Below are 22,672 nucleotides of genomic sequence, written 5' to 3'. Positions count from 1 at the left end.
AACTCAGTGCCTCTTTGACATCATGGAAAATCAAAAGAAATAAGCCAAGACCTCAGAAAAACAATTGTAGACCTCCACAAGTCTGGTTCAACCTTGGGAGCAATTTCCAAACACCTGAAGGTACCACGTTCATCTGTACAAACAATAGTACGCAAGTATAAACACCATGGGACCATGCAGCCGTCATACCGCTCAGGAAGGAGACGCGTTCTGTCTCCTAGAGATGAAGGTACGTTGGTGCGAAAAGTGCAAATCAATCCCAGAACAGCAGCAAAGGACCTTGTGAAGATGCTGGAGGAAACAGGTACAAAAGTATCTATATCCACAGTAAAATAGTCCTATATTGACATAACCTGAAAGGCCGCTCAGCAAGGAAGAAGCCACTTCTCCAAAACCGCCATAAAAAAGCCAGACTACGGTTTGCAACTGCACTTGGGGACAAAGATCGTACTTTTTGGAGAAATGTCCTCGTCTGATGAAACAAAAATAGAACTCTTTGGCCATAATGACCATCGTTATGTTTGGAGGAAAAAGGAGGAGACTTGCAAGCCGAAGAACACCATCCCATCCGTGAAGCACAGGGGGTGGCAGCATCATGTTGTGGGGGTGATTTGCTGCAGGAGGGACTGGTGCACTTCACAAAATAGATGGCATCATGAGAAAGAAAAATTATGTGGATATATTGAAGCAACATCTCAAGACATCAGTCAGGAAGTTAAAGCTTGGTCGCAAATGGACAATGACCCCAAGCATACTTCCAAAGTTGTGGCAAGATGGCTTAAGGACAACAAAGTCAAGGTACTGGAGTGGCCATCACAAAGCGTGTGAAAGGAAGGAGGCCTACAAACCTGACTCAGTTACACCAGCTCTGTCAGGAGGAATGGGCCAAAATTGACCCAACTTATTGTGGGAAGCTTGTGGAAGACTACACGAAACATTTGACCCAAGTTAAACAATTTAAAGGCAATGCAACCAAATACTAATTGAGTGTATGTAAACTTCTGACCCACTGGGAATGTGATGAAAGAAATAAAAGCTGAAATAAATATTTCTCTCTACTATTGTTCTGACATATCACATTCTTAAAATAAAGTGGTGATCCTAACTGACCTAAGACAGGGAATTTTTACTAGGATTAAGTGTCAGGAATTGTGAAAAAAGGAGTTTAAATGTATTTGGCTAAGGTGTATGTAACCTTCCGACTTCAACTGTATATGCACAGGCAGGTGTGCATATACAATACAGACACACACAGGTCGAGGGTGAGAGCCTCAGTGGGAGATCAGATCGGGCTTCTTCCCTCCATCCTATCACCATCTCTGTCACACTCTCTCTATCCCTGGCACAACAAGAGAGTGACTTTGGACCCCATGGGCAAACTAGACCTCATAAACCAGACTACACTATCTAACAGAGTTGTTCCCCTCATAAACCAGACCTCATAAAACAGACAACACTATCTAACAGTCGTTCCCCTCATAAACCAGACCTGTCAGTAACCGATCCTAAGAGATCAACAGTATTAATTTGGACAGCTGGATGTTCAGGGTTGCCACTGACAGCTAGCTGGCTAGTTAGCGTTGGCTACATCAATCACCAACACCAAGGTGTTTTCTACAGGAACCAAACGAGGAGGAACATACCTGATTTTGTCCAATAGACACTCCTGTTTGGACTAATGATTACACCCCATCTACATTCCTGTCTCCCTCCTCATACGCATCCCAGAGAGCTCTGGGGCATATTCATTACCCCATCTACATTCCTGTCTCCCTCCTCATACCCAGCCCAGAGAGTTCTGGGGCATATTGATTACCCCATCTACATTCCTGTCTCCCTCCTCATATGCATCCCAGAGAGCTCAGGGGCATATTCATTATGCAGATTCTGTAAAAAAAATAACGTTTCTTAAATAAGAAAGCAAACTGAAGGAAACAGGGAAAGACCTACCTGAATTTGGCCAATAGAAAGTCTCAGTGACAACTGCTGTTATGACATACAGAGCCTTCAGAAAGTAGCCACACCCCTGGACTTTTAACACATTTTGTTGTGTTACAGTCTGAATTTGAAATGGATTACATTTATATTTTCTGTCACTTGCCTACACACAATACCCCATGATGTGAAAATGAAATTATGTTTTTTCGAAATGTTAAATTCATGAAAAATGAAAAGCTGAAATGTCTTGAGTCAATAAGCATTCAACCCCTTTGTTATGGCAAGCCTAAACAAGTTCAGCAGTAAAAATGTGCTTAACAAGTCACACAATACGTTACATGGACTCACTCTGTGTTCAATAATAGTGTTTAACATGATGTTTGAGTAACTACCTCATCTCTGTACCCCACACATACAACTATCTGTAAGGTCCCTCAGTCGAGCAGTGAATTTCAAACACAGATTCAACCACAAAGACCAGGGAGGTTTTCCAATGCCTCACAAAGAGCACCTATTGGTGGATGGGTAAACATTTTTAAAGCAGACATCGAATATCCCTTTGGGCATGGTGAAGTTATTAATTACACTTTGGACAGGAAGGAAACCGCTCAGGGATTTCACCATAAGGCCAATGGTGACTTTGAAACAGTTACAGAGTTTAATGGCTGTGATAGGAGAAAACTGAGGATGGATCAACAACATTGTAGTTACTCCACAATACTAACCTAAATGACAGAGTGAAAAGAAGGAAGCCCATATAGGATAAAAAAAATATTCAAAAACATGCATCCTGTTTGCAACGAGAAACTAAAGTAATACTGCAAAATAAAGTGTTATGTTTGGGGCAAATCCAATACATTACTGAGTACCACTCCATATTTTCAAGCATAGTGGTGGCTGCATCATGTTATGGGTATGCTTGTAATTGTTAAGGACTGGGGAGTTTTTCGGGATAAAAAAATAAAATGTAGCTAAGCACAGGCAAACAAAATTGTTCATTCTGCTTTCCACCAGACACTGGGAGATTAATTCACCTTCCAGCAGGACAATAACCTGAAACACAAGGCCAAATCTACACTGGAGTTGCTTACCAAGACAGTGAATGTTCCTGAGTGGCCAAATTACAGTTGACTTAAATCTGCTTTGAAATTTAAAGCAAGACTTGAAAAAGGTTGTCTAGCAATGATCAAAAACCAATTTGACAGTTTGAAGAATTTTGAAAATAATGGGCAAATATTGTACAATATAGGTGTGCAAAGCTCTTAGACACTTACTCAGACTCACAGCTATAACCGCGGCTTCATTTTCAATACATTTGCAAAAATAATGGGGCGTCGTCATTATGGGGCGTCCTCATTATGGAGCGTCCTCATTATGGTGTGTTGTGTGTAGCTGGGTGAGAAGAATGTATCTATTTAATCCGTTTTGAATTCAGGCAGTAACACAACAAAATGTGGAATAAGTCAAGGGGTATGAATACTTTCTGAAGGCACTGGACTTTTGAGGAGATGGGAAACTTCACTGGAATCGTATTAACGGCCATTGTGTAAGTGCATCGTCAACGGGCCGCACAGTGCATTCTGGGAGATTCTGGGACAAGGAGCGCTCTCCTTCAAGGAGTCAATTGGGCACTAGCTCAAAAACCTAATATTAGCAGGAATTTGGTCAATAGGAAGTATAGGAGAACATTTAAAAAACATCTCGAGAAGCGAGAAATGAACTTGTTCTCTGTAATAGCTTTGGAATAGTGACATTACGTACTTGAGGAAAATAGGCAGGTTTCTCAACTCACCTATGTTTGTTCTGTACAATTGCGGGCCTCTGAAATTCATACATCTCATTGAATACAACCACTAACCTTGTCCTAACTTGTGTTGCTCGTACTACTTAAACTGAGAATTAATTGGCACGTCCATAGTCACGCTGATCTGAGCAACACAAATTAGGAAAAGGTCTGGTTGTATTCAATAAAAGTTTTAATTGACTGATGGTGACTAAATGTTGTTGCTAGCAAATCTTGCGACCTGTTATGAAAACAACTCGTCATCGATATAGAGTGGTGAGGAGGAGGAGCTCCAGGGACCCTTGGTGACAGGAAGTCATTTAGCCATTCATTGTAGTCATTGCAATCCGTAGAGCTGCCATTTTCTCGTGTCAATTAACTTGTGACGTTCCTGGATTACTCATTATATGAATAAAATCTGATTTAAATCAACAAATACAATTGTCAGTTGAACGAAGATTAAGGGAACAAGACTGTATACATATCTCTGGTGTGTTGGCAAAATCACTACATATCCCATCAAGCCAAGCGGGGAGACCCTGCCCATTTTCATAGTTCCATGACCAGTCAGAAATGTCCAGGTAACCCTACACCAATGACGCTGGTGGATCTCAAAACTGAATTTGGATCCACATTAAGGAGCAATGATGTCCTTCGCCACCAGGGTATGAGCGAGTGGTGTGTCGAAAGCGCTCTGCCATAGGTTAGACCAGTGGTTCCCAAACTGTGGGGCGCAGAGGGTTCGGCAGGGGGGAACGAGGGGGAGCAAGGGGGGAGAGTGAGGGGGAGCAAGAGGGAACGGGGGGAGCAAGGAGGGAGCGAGGGGGAGTAAGGAGGGAACGGGGGGAGCGAGGGTGAGCAAGGGGGGAATGGGGGGGGCTTCCGTTTCTTACCACTGTACCTCGAGAGTTTGGAGTTATGTTTTTAAGCCAGAGATGAGTCAGTCGTATTTGACTGTTTGTTTAAACAGATAATTGTACATTTTCAGTTATAAAATTGAAGATTGTTTATTTTTGATTAAAAGTATTTATCATGGGTGTACTGTTGCTTCATGCATTGCATGCGTGCTTACTGACTGTCACCCTAATATTAGCTACTACTATTAGGTAGCTACTTCCCATGCCGTTGCAGGACAGCAGTGCTTGTCAAGCAGGAGCGAATGTTGCCGTTCATGCCCTCCCCATTGAGTACTAGACTGTATGTAGGCTATGTATCAAGGTGACATCTAGATGGTTATCAATACTAGTTATCAATTTCGCCACGCAAAACGTCCTTCAGTGGCAACAAATTTGCCCAATTTCCCACTCCTTTCGATACACCAGATAACCCATAGTCCGGTCATCACATCGGGCTGCAGATAACCCATACTCCGGTCGTCACATCGGGCTGCAGCTAACCCATACTCCGGTCGTCACATCGGGCTGCAGATACCCATACTCCGGTCGTCACATCGGGCTGCAGATACCCATACTCCGGTCGTCACATCGGGCTGCAGATACCCATACTCCGGTCGTCACATCGGGCTGCAGATACCCATACTCCGGTCATCACATCGGGCTGCAGATACCCCATACTCCGGTCGTCACATCGGGCTGCAGCTAACCCATACTTGGCTAATCAGGAAGTAGCATTCTGGTGGGAAATTGTGTTTTATAAAGAAATTACGCATATTTTCCCCCGCTACTAAATAGAGAGTTAAGTAGGAAATCGTTAAGGAGGTAAAGTCTTTACAGCCTGTATGGAGAATATATGATGTACCCGCTGTGCATATATCAAGCCCACTAGCAGGTGCTTTCCAATTCACGACATACAGAGTACCTAGCTAACTAGTTAGCAGCTGGTTAGCTAACGTTACCTTAGCTAATGTTGACAGGTCGCTTATCGGTCAGATTAAATAATACACAACCGGTTAGTTTATGCCAATTACAATATGAACCCAGTCAGATGAGATGACGTTAACTAAATGAAGGTAATTTCCCAGAATGTTCATCGCCCGATAATGATGGTGTTTGTTACTTAACATCAAACACTAGCTAGCTAGCTAGCTAGCTAACCAGGTTTACATGCTAACAGCTACACGCGTTGTACACCGCTAGCTAGAAGAGCGGTGTTTCTCTAAAACGTTACCTTGTACTTGTCGAAGCCCGACAGTTGGTCCCGAGTGACATATTCGTACAGAGCCATGTTGGTAACTCACAGGATCAACTGTTAACTAACTAGCTATCTGAACATTAGCTATTGGCTTGTCCGAGCTCTGTTCCGCGTATGGCAAAAAAGCGAAGCACCATCTAGCTAGTTAGCTCAGCAGCTACCCCTCACGCCGGCTAGGAGACACGTCTCGGCCACTCCTCTCCCTCCAGTCCCATGCAGCCGGACACCACTACCGCCCTCTCTGGCTTGGACGACCGACTGCATCAAATATACATTATTTATTCACTTTCAATTATTATGAAAATCTAGATTAAGATGTTCTATAAAAAATATTTATAAGGGATTTTGAGTCGTCCCTCTATCACAGTTTTTGTTGGAAATCATAGGGTGTGTTTGTAAATTCATCAGTTATTCTGCGCATCTGGCATATTCAGTGCTGTGAAATCGGAGTCAGAGTGAATGTACGAACGCACCCCATGTTACGTCCTGAGCCGCCGTACGAACGCACCCCATGTTACGTCCTGAGACGCCGTACGAACGCACCCCATGTTACGTCCTGAGCCGCCGTACGAACGCACCCCATGTTACGTCCTGAGCCGCCGTACGAACGCACCCCATGTTACGTCCTGAGCCGCTGTACGAACGCACCCATGTTACGTCCTGAGCCGCCGTATGAACGCACCCCGTGTTACGTCCTGAGCCGCCGTATGAACGCACCCCATGTTACGTCCTGAGCCGCCGTACGAACGCACCCCGTGTTACGTCTTGAGCCGCCGTATGAACGCACCCCATGTTACGTCCTGAGCCGCCGTACGAACGCACCCCGTGTTACGTCTTGAGCCGCCGTATGAACGCACCCCATGTTACGTCCTGAGCCGCCGTATGAACGCACCCCATGTTACGTCCTGAGCCGCTGTATGAACGCACCCCATGTTACGTCCTGAGCCGCCGTATGAACGCACCCCATGTTATGTCCTGAGCCACTGTACGAACGCACCCCATGTTACGTCCTGAGCCGCCGTATGAACGCCTTTGCTGTGGTTCCTCCTCTCTCGACGTTGACGTGGCCCTCTGTGCTGCTCGGAACAGGACTGGAAATCCAGGATAGTATCCTATATCAGAAAGACAAACGGAACCTGCAACCAACTAAAATACAGATAAATAAGGAATAACGTAAGGATTGAATTATCTTGTTTTTGTTGAAATGTCATCGTATTGTTTTGTCATTAGTAGGTGACGCCTTCCTATCCGGTTTCCTATCGAGTTTTTATGTGTGATAATGTTGGCTAAGGATGCAGCTCATACAGTTACTCACCAACGTTAGATAAGAAACTACCTGTGTCTAAAAATTAGGATATCCATAATAATGTTATTGTTTTTTAACTATTCTTAATGTGCCATTGACTAGGCGGCCAACCACCCAGGTGCAGCTCACGTTAGCTAGCCAGTTGTTGTCGGATGTCAATGAATGAATGAATGAATGAATGAATGGCGGGGTGGTAAATAGACAACTAGTTAACTTGTGTTCAGTTCCTTGCCTGTCATGGACGACCAGGGCTGTAATCATTACGCCAATTCTGTTGTAAAAAGTTTCGCAACACAAACAGTTAAACACCAAACTGAAAACGCAAACGAGTTTCTAGAATGAAGATATTACGTGTGTTTCTCCCCCCCTCCTCTCCTACTCCTCCTCCTCCCCTCCTCTGATCCTCTGCCCCCCCTCCTCTCCCCCCTCCTCTGATCCTCTGCCCCCCCCCTCCTGAATGGTTAATCCAGGCCCTGCAGTCCCCAGCACCACTCCCATTCCCCAGGTGCTCTCATTTGTTGACTTCTGTAACCGTAAAAGCCTTAGTTTCATGCATGTTAACATTAGAAGCCTCCTCCCTAAGTTTGTTTTATTCACTGCTTTAGCACACTCTGCCAACCTGGATGTCCTAGCCGTGTCTGAATCCTGGTTTAGGATATAACATTTTCCGACAAGTTAGAACTGCCGAAGGGGGTGGAGTTAGCCTGCAAAGTTCTGTCACGCTATCCAGGTCTGTGGCCAAACAATTCGAGCTTCTACTTTAAAAATCCACCTTTCCAGAAATAAGTCTCTAACTGTTGCCGCTTGTTATAGACCCCCTTCAGCCCCCAGCTCTGCCCTGGACACCATATGTGAATAAAATAAAATCACTGAAGCTGGAGTCTTACATCTCCCCCTCTAACTTTAAGCATCAGCTGTCAGAGCAGCTTACTGATCACTGTACCTGTACATAGCCCATCTGTAAATAGCACACCCAACTACCTCATCCCCATATTATTACTTACCCTCTTGCTCTTTTACCCCCCAGTATCTCTACTTGCACGTCATGATCTGCACATCGATCACTCCAGTGTTAATGCTAAATTGTAATTATTTCGCCTCTATGGCCTATTTATTGCCAACCTCCCTACTCTTCTACATTTGCACACACTGTCCATAGATTTTACCCACCCCCTCCTGAATGGTGGTATAATGTGTTTCTGCCCCCCCCTCCTGAATGGTGGTATAATGTATGTTTTGGTCCCCCCCTCCTGAATGGTGGTATAATGTATGTTTTGGTCCCCCCCTCCTGAATGGTGGTATAATGTTTGTTTCTGCCCCCTCCCTCCTGAATGGTGGTATGTTTGTTTCTCCCCCCCTCCTGAATGGTGGTATAATGTATGTTTCTGCCCCCCGCCTCCTGAATGGTGGGATAATGTATGTTTCTGCCCCCCCCCTCCTGAATGGTGGTATAATGTATGTTTTGGTCCCCCCCTCCTGAATGGTGGTATAATGTATGTTTCTGCCCCCCCCTCCTGAATGGTGGTATAATGTATATTTTGGTCCCCCCCCTCCTGAATGGTGGTATAATGTATATTTTGGTCCCCCCCTCCTGAATGGCTGTATAATGTATGTTTCTGCCCCCCCCCTCCTGAATGGTGGTATAATGTATGTTTCTGTCCCCCCCTCCTGAATGGTGGTATAATGTATGTTTCCCCCCCCTGAATGGTGGTATAATATATGTTTCTGCCCCCCCCCCTCCTGAATGGTGGTATAATGTTTGCTTCTCCCCCCCTCCTGAATGGTGGTATAATGTATGTTTCTGCCCCCGCCCCCTCCTGAATGGTGGTATAATGTATGTTTCTGCCCCCGCCCCCTCCTGAATGGTGGTATAATGTATGTTTCTGCCCCGCCCCCCTCCTGATTGGTGGTATAATGTATGTTTTGGTCCCCCCCCTCCTGAATGGTGGTATAATGTATGTTTCTGCCCCCCCTCCTGAATGGTGGTATAATGTATGTTTTGGTCCCCCCCTCCTGAATGGTGGTATAATGTATGTTTCTGCCCCCCTCCTCCTGAATGGTGGTATAATGTTTGTTTCTCCCCCCCTCCTGAATGGTGGTATAATGTATGTTTCTGCCCCGCCCACCTCCTGAATGGTGGTATAATGTATGTTTCTGCCCCCGCCCACCTCCTGAATGGTGGTATAATGTATGTTTCTGCCCCGCCCCCCTCCTGAATGGTGGTATAATGTATGTTTCTGCCCCCCCCTCCTGAATGGTGGTATAATGTTTGTTTCTCCCCCCCTCCTGAATGGTGGTATAATGTATGTTTCTGCCCCCCCCCTCTTGAATGGTGGTATAATGTATGTTTCTGCCCCCCCCTGCATGGTGGCATAATGTATGTTTTGGTCCCCCCCTCCTTAATGGTGGTATAATGTATGTTTCTGCCCCCGCCCCCCTCCTGAATGGTGGTATAATGTATGTTTCTGCCCCCGCCCCCCCTCCTGAATGGTGGTATAATGTATGTTTCTGCCCCCCCCTGCATGGTGGCATAATGTATGTTTTGGTCCCCCCCTCCTGAATGGTGGTATAATGTGTTTCTGCCCCCCCCTCCTGAATGGTGGTATAATGTATGTTTTGGTCCCCCCCTCCTGAATGGTGGTATGTTTGTTTCTCCCCCCCCTCCTGAATGGTGGTATAATGTATGTTTCTGCCCCCGTCCCGAATGGTGTTATAATGTATGTTTCTGCCCCCGCCCCCCTCCTGAATGGTGGTATAATGTATGTTTCTGCCCCCCGCCTCCTGAATGGTGGTATAATGTATGTTTCTGCCCCCCCCTCCTGAATGGTGGTATAATGTATGTTTCTGCCCCCGCCCCCTCCTGAATGGTGGTATAATGTATGTTTCTGCCCCCGCCCCCTCCTGAATGGTGGTATAATGTATGTTTCTGCCCCCCCCTCCTGAATGGTGGTATAATGTATGTTTCTGCCCCCGCCCCCTCCTGAATGGTGGTATAATGTATGTTTCTGCCCCCGCCCCCTCCTGAATGGTGGTATAATGTATGTTTCTGCCCCCCCTCCTGAATGGTGGTATAATGTATATTTTGGTCCCCCCCTCCTGAATGGTGGTATAATGTATATTTTGGTCCCCCCCTCCTGAATGGCTGTATAATGTATGTTTCTGCCCCCCCTCCTGAATGGTGGTATAATGTATGTTTATGCCCCCTCCCCCCCTCCTGAATGGTGGTATAATGTATGTTTCTGTCCCCCCCTCCTGAATGGTGGTATAATGTATGTTTCTCCCCCCCCTGAATGGTGGTATAATGTATGTTTCTGCCCCCGCCCCCTCCTGAATGGTGGTATAATGTTTGCTTCTCCCCCCCTCCTGAATGGTGGTATAATGTATGTTTTGGTCCCCCCCTCCTGAATGGTGGTATAATGTATGTTTCTGCCCCCCCTCCTGAATGGTGGTATGTTTGTTTCTCCCCCCCTCCTGAATGGTGGTATAATGTATGTTTCTGCCCCCGCCCACCTCCTGAATGGTGGTATAATGTATGTTTCTGCCCCCGCCCCCTCCTGAATGGTGGTATAATGTATGTTTCTGCCCCCCCTCCTGAATGGTGGTATAATGTTTGTTTCTCCCCCCTCCTGAATGGTGGTATAATGTATGTTTCTGCCCCCGCCCCCTCCTGAATGGTGGTATAATGTATGTTTCTGCCCCCCGCCCCTCCTGAATGGTGGTATAATGTATGTTTCTGCCCCCCCCTCCTGAATGGTGGTATAATGTATGTTTTGGTCCCCCCCCTCCTGAATGGTGGTATAATGTATGTTTCTGCCCCCCTCCTGAATGGTGGTATAATGTTTGTTTCTCCCCCCCTCCTGAATGGTGGTATAATGTATGTTTCTGCCCCCCCCCTCTTGAATGGTGGTATAATGTATGTTTCTGCCCCCGCCCCCTCCTGAATGGTGGTATAATGTATGTTTCTGCCCCCCCCTGCATGGTGGCATAATGTATGTTTTGGTCCCCCCCTCCTTAATGGTGGTATAATGTATGTTTCTGCCCCCCCTTTTGAATTGTGGTATAATGTATGTTTCTGCCCCCCCCCCTCCTGAATGGTGGTATAATGTATGTTTCTGCCCCGCCCTTTTGAATTGTGGTATAATGTATGTTTCTGCCCCCGCCCCTCCCGAATGGTGGTATAATGTATGTTTCTGCCCCCCCCTGCATGGTGGCATAATGTATGTTTTGGTCCCCCCCTCCTGAATGGTGGTATAATGTGTTTCTGCCCCCCCCTCCTGAATGGTGGTATAATGTATGTTTTGGTCCCCTCCCTCCTGAATGGTGGTATGTTTGTTTCTCCCCCCCTCCTGAATGGTGGTATAATGTATGTTTCTGCCCCCGTCCCGAATGGTGTTATAATGTATGTTTCTGCCCCCGCCCCCGCCCCCTCCTGAATGGTGGTATAATGTATGTTTCTGCCCCGCCCCCCCTCCTGAATGGTGGTATAATGTATGTTTCTGCCCCCCCCTCCTGAATGGTGGTATAATGTATGTTTCAGCCCCCGCCCCCCTCCTGAATGGTGGTATAATGTATGTTTCTGCCCCCCCTCCTGAATGGTGGTATAATGTATATTTTGGTCCCCCCCTCCTGAATGGTGGTATAATGTATATTTTGGTCCCCCCCCTCCTGAATGGCTGTATAATGTATGTTTCTGCCCCCCCTCCTGAATGGTGGTATAATGTATGTTTCTGCCCCCTCCCCCCCTCCTGAATGGTGGTATAATGTATGTTTCTGTCCCCCCTCCTGAATGGTGGTATAATGTATGTTTCTCCCCCCCCTGAATGGTGGTATAATGTATGTTTCTGCCCCCCCCCCTCCTGAATGGTGGTATAATGTTTGCTTCTCCCCCCCTCCTGAATGGTGGTATAATGTATGTTTCTCCCCCCCTGAATGGTGGTATAATGTATGTTTCTGCCCCCGCCCCCTCCTGAATGGTGGTATAATGTATGTTTCTGCCCCCGCCCCCTCCTGAATGGTGGTATAATGTATGTTTCTGCCCCCGCCCCCTCCTGATTGGTGGTATAATGTATGTTTTGGTCCCCCCCTCCTGAATGGTGGTATAATGTATGTTTCTGCCCCCCCCTCCTGAATGGTGGTATAATGTATGTTTTGGTCCCCCCCCTCCTGAATGGTGGTATAATGTATGTTTCTGCCCCCCCTCCTGAATGGTGGTATGTTTGTTTCTCCCCCCCTCCTGAATGGTGGTATAATGTATGTTTCTGCCCCCGCCCACCTCCTGAATGGTGGTATAATGTATGTTTCTGCCCCCGCCCCCCTCCTGAATGGTGGTATAATGTATGTTTCTGCCCCCCCTCCTGAATGGTGGTATAATGTTTGTTTCTCCCCCCCTCCTGAATGGTGGTATAATGTATGTTTCTGCCCCCCCCTCTTGAATGGTGGTATAATGTATGTTTCTGCCCCCGCCCCCCCTCCTGAATGGTGGTATAATGTATGTTTCTGCCCCCCCTGCATGGTGGCATAATGTATGTTTTGGTCCCCCCCTCCTTAATGGTGGTATAATGTATGTTTCTGCCCCCCCCTTTTGAATTGTGGTATAATGTATGTTTCTGCCCCCGCCCCCTCCTGAATGGTGGTATAATGTATGTTTCTGCCCCCCCCCTCCCGAATGGTGGTATAATGTATGTTTCTGCCCCCGCCCCCCTCCTGAATGGTGGTATAATGTATGTTTCTGCCCCCCCTCCTGAATGGTGGTATAATGTATATTTTTGTCCCCCCCTCCTGAATGGTGGTATAATGTATATTTTGGTCCCCCCCCTCCTGAATGGCTGTATAATGTATGTTTCTGCCCCCCCCTCCTGAATGGTGGTATAATGTATGTTTCTGCCCCCCCCTCCTGAATGGTGGTATAATGTATGTTTCTGTCCCCCCCCTCCTGAATGGTGGTATAATGTATGTTTCTCCCCCCCCTGAATGGTGGTATAATGTATGTTTCTGCCCCCCGCCTCCTGAATGGTGGTATAATGTTTGCTTCTCCCCCCCTCCTGAATGGTGGTATAATGTATGTTTCTGCCCCGCCCCCTCCTGAATGGTGGTATAATGTATGTTTCTGCCCCCCCGCCTCCTGAATGGTGGTATAATGTATGTTTCTGCCCCCCCTCCTGAATGGTGGTATAATGTATGTTTTGGTCCCCCCCTCCTGAATGGTGGTATAATGTATGTTTCTGCCCCCCCTCCTGAATGGTGGTATGTTTGTTTCTCCCCCCCTCCTGAATGGTGGTATAATGTATGTTTTGGTCCCCCCCCTCCTGAATGGTGGTATAATGTATGTTTCTTCCCCCCCTCCTGAATGGTGGTATAATGTATGTTTCTGCCCCCCCCAACCTCCCTACTCTTCTACATTTGCACACACTGTACATAGATTTTACCCACCCCCTCCTGAATGGTGGTATAATGTGTTTCTGCCCCCCCCCCCTCCTGAATGGTGGTGTAATGTATGTTTCTGCCTCCCTCCAGAATGGTGACTGACGTGCAGCTGGCCATCTTTGCCAACATGTTGGGTGTGTCTCTGTTCCTGCTGGTGGTTCTATATCACTACGTAGCTGTCAACAACCCCAAGAAACTGGAGTAGAACTGCTTTGTTCAGAGAGGAGGAGAGATGGAGGTGAGGAGAGGGGGTGGGGTGAGAAAGGGGAGGAGAGGACAGGGGTGTGGGGTGAGAAAGGGGAGGAGTGATGGAGTGGGGAGGAGTGATGGAGGAGAGATGGGGTGTGGGGGAGGAGTGATGGAGGAGAGGGGGGAGGAGGAGAGATGGGGTGTGGGGGGAGGAGTGATGGGTTGTGGGGGAGGAGAGATGGGGTGGGGGAGGACTGATGGGGTGGGGGGGAGGAGTGATGGGGTGAGAAAGAGGAGGAGTGATGGGGTGGGGAGTGATGGGGTGGGGGGAGGAGTGATGGGGTGGGGGGGAGGAGAGATGGGGTGGGGGGAGGAGAGATGGGGTGGGGGGAGGAGGAGTGATGGGGTGGGGGGAGGAGGAGTGATGGGGTGAGAAAGAGGAGGAGTGATGGGGTGTGGGGGGAGGAGAGATGGGAGGGGTGGGGGGAGGAGTGATGGGTGGGGGGAGGAGAGATGGGTGAGAAAGGGGAGGTGAGGGGGTGGGGTGAGAAAGGGGAGGTGAGGACAGGGGTGTGGGGTGAGAAAGGGGAGGAGTGATGGGGTGGGGAGGAGTGATGGAGGAGAGGGGGGAGGAGGCGAGATGGGGTGTGGGGGAGGAGTGATGGAGGAGAGGGGGAGGAGGAGACATGGGGTGTGGGGGAGGAGTGATGGGGTGGGGGGAGTGGGGAGGAGAGATGGGTTGTGGGGGGAGGAGTGATGGGTTGTGGGGAGGAGAGATGGGGTGAGGAGTGGGGGTGGGGTGAGAAAGGGGAGGTGAGGACAGGGGTGTGGGGTGAGAAAGGGGAGGAGTGATGGGGTGGGGAGAAGTGATGGGGGAAAGGGGGGAGGAGGAGAGATGGGGTGGGTGGGGAGGAGAGATGGGTTGTGGGGGGGGAGTGATGAGTTGTGGGGGAGGAGAGATGGGGTGAGGGGAGGAGAGATGGGGTGGGGGGAGGAGTGACGGGGTGGGGGAGGAGTGATGTGGTGTGGGGGGAGGAGAGATGGGTTGTGGGGGAGGAGAGATGGGTTGGGGGAGGAGTGATGGGGTGTGGGTAAGGAGTGATGGGGTGTGGGGGAGGAGTGATGGGGTGTGGGGGAGGAGTGATGGGGTGTGGGGAGGAGTGATGGGGTGTGGGGGAGGAGTGATGGGGTGTGGGGGAGGAGTGATGGGGTGTGGGGGGAGGAGTGATGGGGTGTGGGGGAGGAGTGATGGGGTGTGGGGGAGGAGTGATGGGGTGTGGGGGAGGAGTGATGGGGTGTGGGGAGGAGTGATGGGGAGGAGAGATGGGGTGTGGGGGAGGAGAGATGGGGTGTGGGGGAGGAGTGATGGGGTGTGGGGGAGGAGAGATGGGGTGTGGGGGAGGAGAGATGGGGTGGGGGGAGTGAGGATGAGGTCAGGGGGAGGTAAAGAGGGTCTGAAGAAAGGGATGATTAACCCTGCTGGTCAACCATTGGAGGTTCTGGGAACAGATATTGGTATCAGTCAACCCCAACCAGTTTTCTAACCATCCTGTCAGTCTGTTCTTTCGTCCCAAATGGAATCCTATTTAGTGTTTAGTGCACTACTATAGACCAAAGCCCATAGGGTCAAATATAGGGAATAGGGTGCCATTTGGCCATCAGGATGTGACTCACTTGACTTCTTCTCTCTCCTCACAGGTGGCTGAAGAGGACCATGTCGAGTAGCAGTGAGATGCCGTACCTCTGCTTGCATTAGCGCTGTCTCACTGTGCAGGGGTTTTCTAATAAAATGACTCTACAAACGCCTGTCAGTTTGTGTGGTGATTAATTAGAAAGCTTTGTTTATTTTGACACAAAAATGACATACAAATATGAATATCACCAAATATGAACACTCAGGGATGGAACTTAATGAATTTTTTTAAAGGACTTCTATACCACAATTCCTACTGGCCTGCATCCAAAAATCTGGGCCATGGGATATTTGAAAAGACAAACATGTTCTTCTAGCCTGGTCTGGAAAATGTCAGCTATCTTGATTACCACCACTGTGTACACTATACAGAACATGTCTCAGAGCTGTCTGCCAACATGTATTTAGTAACTATACAGAACAACATGTCTCAGAGCTGTCTGCCAACATGTATTTAGTAACTATACAGAACAACATGTCTCAGAGCTGTCTGTCAACATGTATTTAGTAACTATACAGAACAACATGTCTCAGAGCTGTCTGTCAACATGTATTTAGTAACTATACAGAACATGTCTCGGAGCTGTCTGTCAACATGTATTTAGTAACTATACAGAACATGTCTCGGAGCTGTCTGCTAACATGTATTTAGTAACTATACAGAACATGTCTCAGAGCTGTCTGCCAACATGTATTTAGTAACTATACAGAACATGTCTCGGAGCTGTCTGCTAACATGTATTTAGTAACTATACAGAACATGTCTCAGAGCTGTCTGCCAACATGTATTTAGTAACTATACAGAACATGTCTCAGAGCTGTCTGCCAACATGTATTTAGTAACTATACAGAACATGTCTCAGAGCTGTCTGCTAACAGGTATTCTACGGTCTTACGTCAGATGGCACGTCGGCCATCCGCATGGATAGTTCAGCGTCATCTCTTGAAGACAACTGGTGTCAATGACTTCAGCAGATAGATAGTACAGAAAATTGTCTTCAACAGAATCGTTGTCTTCAACAGAGTAGTAGTACTGAATCGTTGTCTTCAACAGATATAGTAGTAATGAACCGTTGTCTTTAACAGAGTAGTAGTACTGAACCTTTGTCTTCAACAGAGTAGTAGTACTGAATCGTTGTCTTCAACAGATATAGTAGTAAGCTAACCCTTAGAGGTCTATAGAGCCTGTCTGCATTCAGGATTTCTGAAACCATTTGCTTCCCTTTTGTAAAATTCACTTAATTTCAATTTCATTTCAAACATGGTCCTGTTTTATCAATTGCTGTGCTGATCAATGGACAGTTCATTACCTCTGTCAAATGTATATGTAGCTTGAAGTTGTATTTTTATTCATGTTTGCAATAAAGATGATGCTACAATACACATTTACACTGAGCCTATATCTAAAAACACATCCTAATGATAGATCTACACTAATATATACAGTGGCAAGAAAAAGTATGTGAACCCTTTGGAAATACCTGTATTTCTGCATAAATTGGTCATCACATTTGATCTGATCTTCATCTAGGTCTCAACAATAGACAAACACAGTCTGCTAAAACTAATAACACACAAACAATTATACGTTTTCATGTATTTATTAAACACACCAGGTAAACATTCACTGGTTGACCCTCCTTTGGCAGCAATAACCTCAACCAAACGTTTTCTGTAGTTGCGGATCAGACCTGCACAACGGTCAGGAGACATTTTGGACCATACCTCTTTACAAAACTGTTTCAGTTCAGCAATATTCTTTGGATGTCTGGTGTGAACTGCTCTCTAGGTCACGCCACAGCATCTCAATCGGGTTGAGGTCAGGACTCTGACTGGGCCAATCCAGAAGGTGTATTTTCTTCTGTTGAAGCTTTTCGGTTGTTGGTTTTCTTCTGTGTTTTGGGTCGTTGTCCAGTTGCATCACTTAACTTCTGTTGAGCTTCAATTGGCGGACAGATAGCCTAACATTGTCTTGCAAAATGTCTTGATAAACTTGGGAATTCATTTTTCCATCGATAATAGCAAGCTGTCCAGGCCCTGAGGCAACAAAGCAACTCCAAACCATGATGCTCCCTCCACCGTAGTTTACAGTTGGAATGAGGTTTTGATGTTGGTGTGCTGTGCCTTTTTTTCGCCACACATAGTGTTGTGTTTTCCTTCCAAACAACTCAACTGTAGTTTCATCTGTCCACAGAATATTTTGCCAGTAGCGCTGTGGAACATCCAGGTGCACTTTTGCTAACTTTTTTGGACAGCAGTGGCTTCTTCTGTGGTGTCCTCCCGTGAACATCATTCTTGTTTAGTGTTTTACGTATCGTAGACTCGTCAACAGAGATGTTAGCATGTTCCAGAGATTTATGTAAGTCTTTAGCTGACACTCTAGGATTCTTCTTAACCTCATTTAGCATTCTGCGCTGTGCTCTTGCAGTCATCTTTGCAGGACGGCCACTCCTAGGGAGAGTAGCAACAGTGCTGAACTTTCTCCATTTATAGACAATTTGTCTTACCTTGGACTGATGAACATCAAGGCTTTTAGAGATACTTTTGTAACCCTTTCCAGCTTTATACAAGTCAACAATTCTTTATCTTCTGAGATCTCTTTTGTTCGTGGCATGGCTCACATCAGGCAATGATTCTTGTGAATAGCAAACTCAAATTTTGTGAGTGTTTTTTATAGGGCTAGGCAGCTCTAACCAACATCTCCAATCTCGTCTCATTGATTGGATTTCAGGTTAGCTGACCCCTGGGGTGGCAGGTAGCCTAGTGGTTAGAGCGTTGGACTTGTAATTGAAAAGTTGCAAGATCGAATCCCCAAGCTTACAAAATAAAAATCTGTCGTTCTCCCCCCAGGCCGTCATTGAAAATAAGAATTTGTTCTTCACTGACTTGCCTAGTTAAATAGAAGTAAAAAAAAAACAACTCCAATTAGCTTTTGGAGAAGTCATTAGCCTAGGGGTTCACATACTTTTTCCAACCTACACAGTGAATGTTTAAATGATGTATTCATTATAGACAAAAATACAATAATTTGTGTGTAATAGTTTAAGCACACTATGTCTGTCTATTGTTGTGACTTAGATGAAGTTCAGATCAAATTTGATGACCAATTTATGCAGAAATCCAAGGGTTCACATTATTTTCCTATCACATTTACACTGAGCCTGTATCTAAAAACACATCCTAATTATAGATATACAGTATATACATAATTGTTCTATCATTAGGATGTATTTTTAGATACAGTTGAAGTCGGAAGTTTACATACACCTTAGCCAAAAACATTTAAACTCAGTTTTTCACTTTTCCTAACATTTAAATCCTAGTTAAAAATTCCCTGTCTTAGGTCAGTTAGGATTACCACTTTATTTTAAGAATGTGAAATGTCAGAATAATAGTAGAGAGAATGATTTATTTCAGCTTTTATTTCTTTCATCACATTCCCAGTGCGTCAGAAGTTTTCCGTAAACTCAAATAGTATTTGGTAGCAGTGCCTTTAAATTGTTTAACTTGGGTCAAATGTTTTAGGTAGCCTTCCACAAGCTTCCCACAATAAGTTGGGTGAATTTTGGCCCATTCCTCCTGACAGAGCTAGTGTAACTGAGTCAAGTTTGTAGGCCTCCTTGCTCGGACACGCTTTTTCAGTTCTGCCAACAAATCTTCTATAAGATTGAGGTCAGGGCTTTGTGATGGCCACTCCAGTACCTTGACTTTGTTGTTCTTAAGCCATTTTACCACAACTTTGGAAGTATGCTTGGGGTCATTGTCCATTTGGAAGACCAATTTGCGACCAAGCTTTAACTTCCTGACGGATGTCTTGAGAGGTTGCTTCAATATATCCACATAATTTTCCTTCCTCATGATGCCATCTATTTTGTGAAGTGCACCAGTCCCTTCTGCAGCAAAGCACCCCCACAACATGATGCTGCCACCCCCTGTGCTTCACGGTTGGGATGGTGTTCTTCGGCTTGCAAGCCTCCCCCTTTTCCAAACATAATGATGGTCATTATGGCCAAACAGTTCTTTTTTTGTTTCATCAAACCAGACAACATTTCTCCAAAAAGTACGATCTTTGCCCCCATGTGCAGTTGCAATCCGTAGTCTGGCTTTTTTATGGCGGTTTTGGAGCAGTGGCTTCTTCCTTGCTGAGCGGCCTTTCAGGTTATGTCGATATAGGACTCGTTTTACTGTGGATATAGATACTTTTGTATCTGTTTCCTCCAGCATCTTCACAAGATCCTTTGCTGTTGTTCTGGGATTGATTTGCACTTTCGCACCAAAGTATGTTCATCTCTAGGAGACAGAACGCCTCTCCTTCCTGAGCAGTATGACGGCTGCGTGGTCCCATGGTGTTCATACTTCCGTACTATTGTTTGTACAGATGAACGTGGTACCTTCAGGTGTTTGGAAATTGCTCCTAAGGATGAACCAGATTGTGGAGGTCTACAATTTTGGCTTATTTCTTTTGATTTTCCCATGATGTCAAGCAAAGAGGCACTGAGTTTGAAGGTACACCTCCAATTGACTCAAATGATGTCAATTAGCCTATCAGAAGCTTCTAAAGCCATGACATCATTTTCTGGAATTTTCCAAGCTGTTTAAAGGCACCGTCAACTTAGTGTATGTAAACTTCTGACCCACTGGAACTGTGAAACAGTGAATTATAAGTGAAATAATCAGTAAACAATTGCTGGAAAAATGACTTGTGTCATGCACAAAGTAGATGTCCTAACCGACTTGCCAAAACTATAGCTTGTTAACAAGAAATTTGTGGAGTGGTTGAAAAACGAGTTTTAATGACTCCAACCTAAGTGTATGTAAACGTCCGACTTCAACTGTATAAGCCTAGTGTAAATGTGTTAGATATACAGTGTATACATTATTTTCCTATCAGGACACTGTAAAGTCCATTATTCCACTGAATAGTGTGAATTAGGCTGTTTGAGAAGGTTTGAATCCTAAGCAACCTGCCTACACAGTTTGAAGTACAATAGACCAGCATAGCTACTGTAGTAGGTCAAAGCTGTGTACTGGAAACCCTTGGTAGAGCATGGGTGGAGTAGTTTTTGGCTTGCTCCTCAAGAAATGCTGGCGGCCGTAAGTTGGCTTTGAGGGTGTGGTTTGATGTGGGTGTTTCTTCTTGGGTGTGTCCTTGCACCCTCAACATCAGTCAAATGGTGGTGAGGTCTGATCTTCCAACATCGCCACGCCGTACCTTTCTAGCCAACGTTCCGGACTTTACCAACAAATGCACAGTGTTCAATCACCCTATTACGGGCAAGGACATTAAGATTAAGGGCATCGTTACATGTTCCACAAAAAAATGTGATACACCTGATCAAGTGTATTTGTGGTCTATGCTATGTAGGAAGAACAAAATTAGCTCTGAAAACAAGGATAACAGAACACAGGAGTTATTTCTCGACTCTTGACCAGAGAAACCTTGTGGCTGCGCGTTTCATGGAGGCTCGTCACAACATCAGCTCTCTGAGATACGTTGGTATCGAACATGTTCAGACTCCTAGGAGGGGGGAGATACTGATAATCTATTATTGAAAAGAGAAATGTATTGGATTCACCATTTGTGTACCATGTCTCCTAGAGGTCTGAACCAAGAGTTTGAGATCAGACCGTTTCTTACCTGAGTATGTTACTTCACTTTGATTTGTTTTGCCTTCCAGGTTTACCCACTTGGTCATGTGAGGTGAAATGTGTATATTTTGGGATGTGAACACTCAAGTGTGTTTGACCTGATGAAGATCTGTTTGGGATAGAAACGTTGTCAATAAAGCAGTGAATTGGGAGCTTTAACAGTGTGAGTGAGGACCTTCTTGTTCTATACCACCAACCCATCTGTCAGAAAGTTGCTGGCAGCTGTTCCCCTTCCACTTAATCACAGCAAACAAACCTCCTGCAAATTGAGTTCAATAACTACAGGCAGATGTATGGTGAGATGCCGGAGGACGCTTTGAATTGGTCAGTAGCACAGGAGGTTGGAGGCACCTTAATTGGGGAGGACAGGCTCATGGTAATGGGTGGAATGGTATCAAATACATCAAACATGGTTTCCACTGACTCCATTCCAGACATTATTATGAGCCATCCTCCCCTCACCAGCCTCCTCTGGGGCTAACGTATGCCCCAGAGGAGACCAGCTACAATATAGTATTCCATGACGTGCAAATCTGGGATGGTCTGAGAGATACTATAACCCTTCACCAGCCTCTACTGGGATGGTCTGAGAGATACTATAACCCTTCACCAGCCTCTACTGGGATGGTCTGAGAGATACTTTAACCCTTCATCAGCCTCTACTGGGATGGTCTGAGAGATACTATAACCCTTCACCAGCCTCTACTGGGATGGTCTGAGAGATACTTTAACCCTTCACCAGCCTCCTCAGGTCAGTAGCCTACAGAGTAACATGATAAGAATGCAATTGCAGTAATGGGGTTACCATGGTAACATGTCAGAGTGGTCACACCTTCATGTCTGGTGGTAATGGGGTTACCATGGTAACATGTCAGAGTGGTCGTACCTTCCTGTCTGGTGGTAATGGCGTTACCATGGTAACATGTCAGAGTGGTCATACCTTCCTGTCTGGTGGTAATGGGGCTACCATGGTAACATGTCAGAGTGGTCATAACTTCCTGTCTGGTGGTAATGGGGCTACCATCTAATTATTAATTTTGTATCCATTTTATGAGGGGGGGTTAACAGTACAAGGGGAGGGTTCTGGGAAGATATTTGTAACGTTGGGGAGGGGGTGTCATTTTTTTTTAATGACACCTCAAGTTGGACCAGCCCCCCCACCCAGTGGTAAATGTATATCAGTCCCTTACCTGTGTAATATGGACATAAGCTCAGAACCACTTGTTTTTCAAACATGGTCCTGATTTGTCAATTGCTGTGCTGATCAATGGACAGTTCATTACCTCTGTCACATTAATATGTAGCCTAAAGTTGTATTTTTATTTATGTTTGCAATGAAGCTGGTGACGTAACAATAATACACATTTACACTAGGCCTAGATCAAAAAATACATACAGCCTAATTTAATTAAATCTTTATTTAACTAGGCAAGTCAGTTAAGAACAAATTCTTATTTTCAATGATGGCCTAGGAACAGTGGGTTAATTGCCTTGTTCAGGGGCAGAATGACAGATTTGTACCTTGTCAGCTCAGGGATTC

The 22,672-nt window shown here is 45.9% G+C and overlaps 2 protein-coding genes across 5 annotated transcripts in view; one reads left to right on the top strand and one right to left on the bottom strand.

Annotated features, from left to right (window-relative positions):
* Positions 1 to 7,064, bottom strand: part of selenoi (selenoprotein I) — a 96,291-nt gene extending 89,227 nt beyond the window's left edge. For 2 of the 3 annotated variants that reach the window (XM_045695483.1, XM_045695484.1), the window contains exon 1: positions 5,849 to 6,118. In XM_045695483.1, coding sequence (XP_045551439.1) covers positions 5,849 to 5,905 — 57 coding nt within the window. In that variant the 5' untranslated portion in view covers positions 5,906 to 6,118. Of the gene's footprint in view, positions 1 to 5,848; positions 6,119 to 6,869 lie in introns of those variants that run through there. The other variant, XM_045695485.1, reaches the window with a different exon arrangement.
* On the top strand, positions 6,920 to 15,596 carry LOC106571077 (oligosaccharyltransferase complex subunit 4 (non-catalytic)). 2 transcript variants are annotated; one of them, XM_014143741.2, is made up of 3 exons: positions 6,920 to 7,045; positions 13,692 to 13,839; positions 15,489 to 15,596. In XM_014143741.2, the coding sequence occupies exon 2, from the start codon at positions 13,693 to 13,695 to the stop codon at positions 13,804 to 13,806; it is 114 nt and encodes a 37-aa protein (XP_013999216.1). In that variant the 5' UTR covers positions 6,920 to 7,045; position 13,692; the 3' UTR covers positions 13,807 to 13,839; positions 15,489 to 15,596. The 2 variants fall into 2 exon arrangements, with proteins under 2 accessions (XP_013999216.1, XP_045551442.1); XM_045695486.1 differs by lacking the exon at positions 6,920 to 7,045 and adding an exon at positions 7,665 to 7,683.
* Positions 15,597 to 22,672: the final 7,076 nt, after the last annotated feature.

This window comes from Salmo salar, chromosome ssa15 (genome assembly GCF_905237065.1).
Source record: "Salmo salar chromosome ssa15, Ssal_v3.1, whole genome shotgun sequence".
Taxonomy (NCBI): domain Eukaryota; kingdom Metazoa; phylum Chordata; class Actinopteri; order Salmoniformes; family Salmonidae; genus Salmo; species Salmo salar.
This window is presented reverse-complemented; position numbering and strand designations above follow the sequence as displayed.